The sequence below is a fragment of the Pteropus vampyrus genome, unplaced genomic scaffold (assembly GCF_000151845.1).
Source record: "Pteropus vampyrus isolate Shadow unplaced genomic scaffold, Pvam_2.0 Scaffold157, whole genome shotgun sequence".
NCBI classification, from domain to species: domain Eukaryota; kingdom Metazoa; phylum Chordata; class Mammalia; order Chiroptera; family Pteropodidae; genus Pteropus; species Pteropus vampyrus.
Window position 1 is genome coordinate 1,234,512 of NW_011888938.1, and position 1,935 is coordinate 1,236,446.

The 1,935-nt window shown below is 62.4% G+C and overlaps 1 protein-coding gene across 1 annotated transcript; it reads left to right on the top strand.

Annotated features, from left to right (window-relative positions):
• Positions 1–4: 4 nt before the first annotated feature.
• On the top strand, positions 5–1,935 carry DNLZ (DNL-type zinc finger; the record flags this gene model as incomplete). Its single annotated transcript, XM_011369985.1, has 3 exons — positions 5–70; positions 700–839; positions 1,682–1,935. Coding segments are annotated over 3 exons (375 nt in total), but the record flags the coding sequence as incomplete, so codon positions are not given.

Sequence of the window (1,935 nt, forward strand, 5' to 3'; positions counted from 1 at the left end):
GGGCTGGCGGCCCGCGAGCTCCGAGCCGGGGCCCCGGGCGACGCACTACCAGCTCGTCTACACCTGCAAGGTGGGTGCACGACGGGGACGGGGCCGGGCCCGCACCCGCACCAGGCGCTGGGCGGTGCGGCGGGCAGCGGTATCCGGGCGTGGAACGGCCCGCGTGGAGGGGTGGAGCTATCCTTGGGGGCGGGGCTTTCCAGGAGAGGGTCTGATCTAGCACTCGGACGGAGTTGGTGCGACCCCTTAGGGGCGGGGCCTTCTGGAGAGGGGCGGTGCTTCGCCAAGGGGTGGGGTTGTCCAAGGGGCGGGGCCGTGCTGAGGGGTGGGGCTAACCGAAGGGGCGCGGTCGTTTGGGAAGGGTGGGGCCTCACCAAGGGGTGGGGCTTTCCAGGAGTGGGACTGATCTGGCGCTCAGGGACAGAGGCGGGGCCTTCTGGGAGAGGGGTGGGGCTATCCTGAGGGGCGGGGCTTCACTGAGGGGTGGAGCTGTCCCAGGGAGTGGGACCTTCTGGGACGGGCTCCGCTGTACCGAGAGTGGAGCTACCATAAGGGGCAGGGCCTCCTGGCAGAGGGGCGGGCCAGGCTCTTGGGGAGGGGAGGGTTTGTCACTCAGGAGGAGCAGATCCTTAAGATGGAGCTAATCCTTGGAATGGGCAGAGCCAGGCGCTTCACCTCCCCTGAGCGCTCTGTCTCCAGGTCTGTGGGACCCGGTCCTCCAAGCAAATCTCCAAACTGGCCTATCACCAGGGCGTGGTCATCGTGACCTGCCCTGGCTGCGACAACCACCACATCATCGCTGACAATCTGGGCTGGTTCTCCGACCTGGATGGGAAGCGGTAAGGCCACCTGGGCAGGGTGGGGGGACAGAGGCCTGTATCCTAGGGCTGGCCTGGTGGATCCTGCGTCAGTCAGGGGCCTCACCGAGCCTCCCCGGGGCACCATCCCCATTATCAGGTTTATAGAGTCTTTCTCTCTAGCCTTACTATACAGGAGAAGCAGGTAAATTTGAATTTCAGGTAAACCACAAATAACTTTCTTGTATGTCTCAAGTATGGGACATGTTTTCATTTGCTAAATTTTCTGCCCTAGGCCAGCCTCTTTTGGCCCTGCCTCACTGCCTGACTTCTGCCCTCAGTGACAGCAAGCAGGACCCATCTACCTGCCAAGGCCACAGGCCTCTCAAGTGAGGGGTCAGACGAAGTTGACGCCTAAAGCAGTGACCTTTCACTTTATGGTTCCTTCATCTTGCAGAGGTTCCCTGCTGTGGGCCGGGGATCCTAGCGAGTCACTTCCGAGTCACTTCCTTGTCTTGTGTCGATGCTGGCTGCTTGAGCACACTAGAGTTAGGGGTGCATGTGAGGTGGCGTGGACAGGACCCTAGGCCTGCCAGGATCGGCCTCACCCCTTTGGAGAGCGATGGTCAGGAGCTTTGTGGCCAGGTGGCCCTGGACAGTTCAGTTTGGCTTCAGAGCGAGCATTCTCTCCTGGGGATGGGACTAGTAGGGGCTGCCTCTGGGGGCTGTGGAAAAGGTTCCATGAGGGCAGCATGCAGTGGCCCTGATGCCACACCAATGCAGGGACCCATGCTCCTGCTAGAGCCTGGCCTTGCATGCCCTCAAGGGACCAAGGTGCAGGACTGGCATGGGGCCTGGAGTGTCATGGCGCCTCCCTCTCTCAGGAACATTGAGGAAATCCTGGCAGCCAGAGGGGAGAAGGTGTGCCGAGTGGCCGGTGACGGGGCCCTGGAGCTGGTGTTAGAGGCTGCGGCGGCCCCCCAACCCACTGCAGCTCCAGAACGGGATGAGGGCCAGGACGCCAGCCCCACTGGCAAGACGGAGCCCAGCTGACCCGGCCTCTGCCCTCCAGCAGGGTGCTTTGGCCTGGGGCCTCTCCACACTTGCCTGTTTCTGTCAATAAACAGATATCACCATG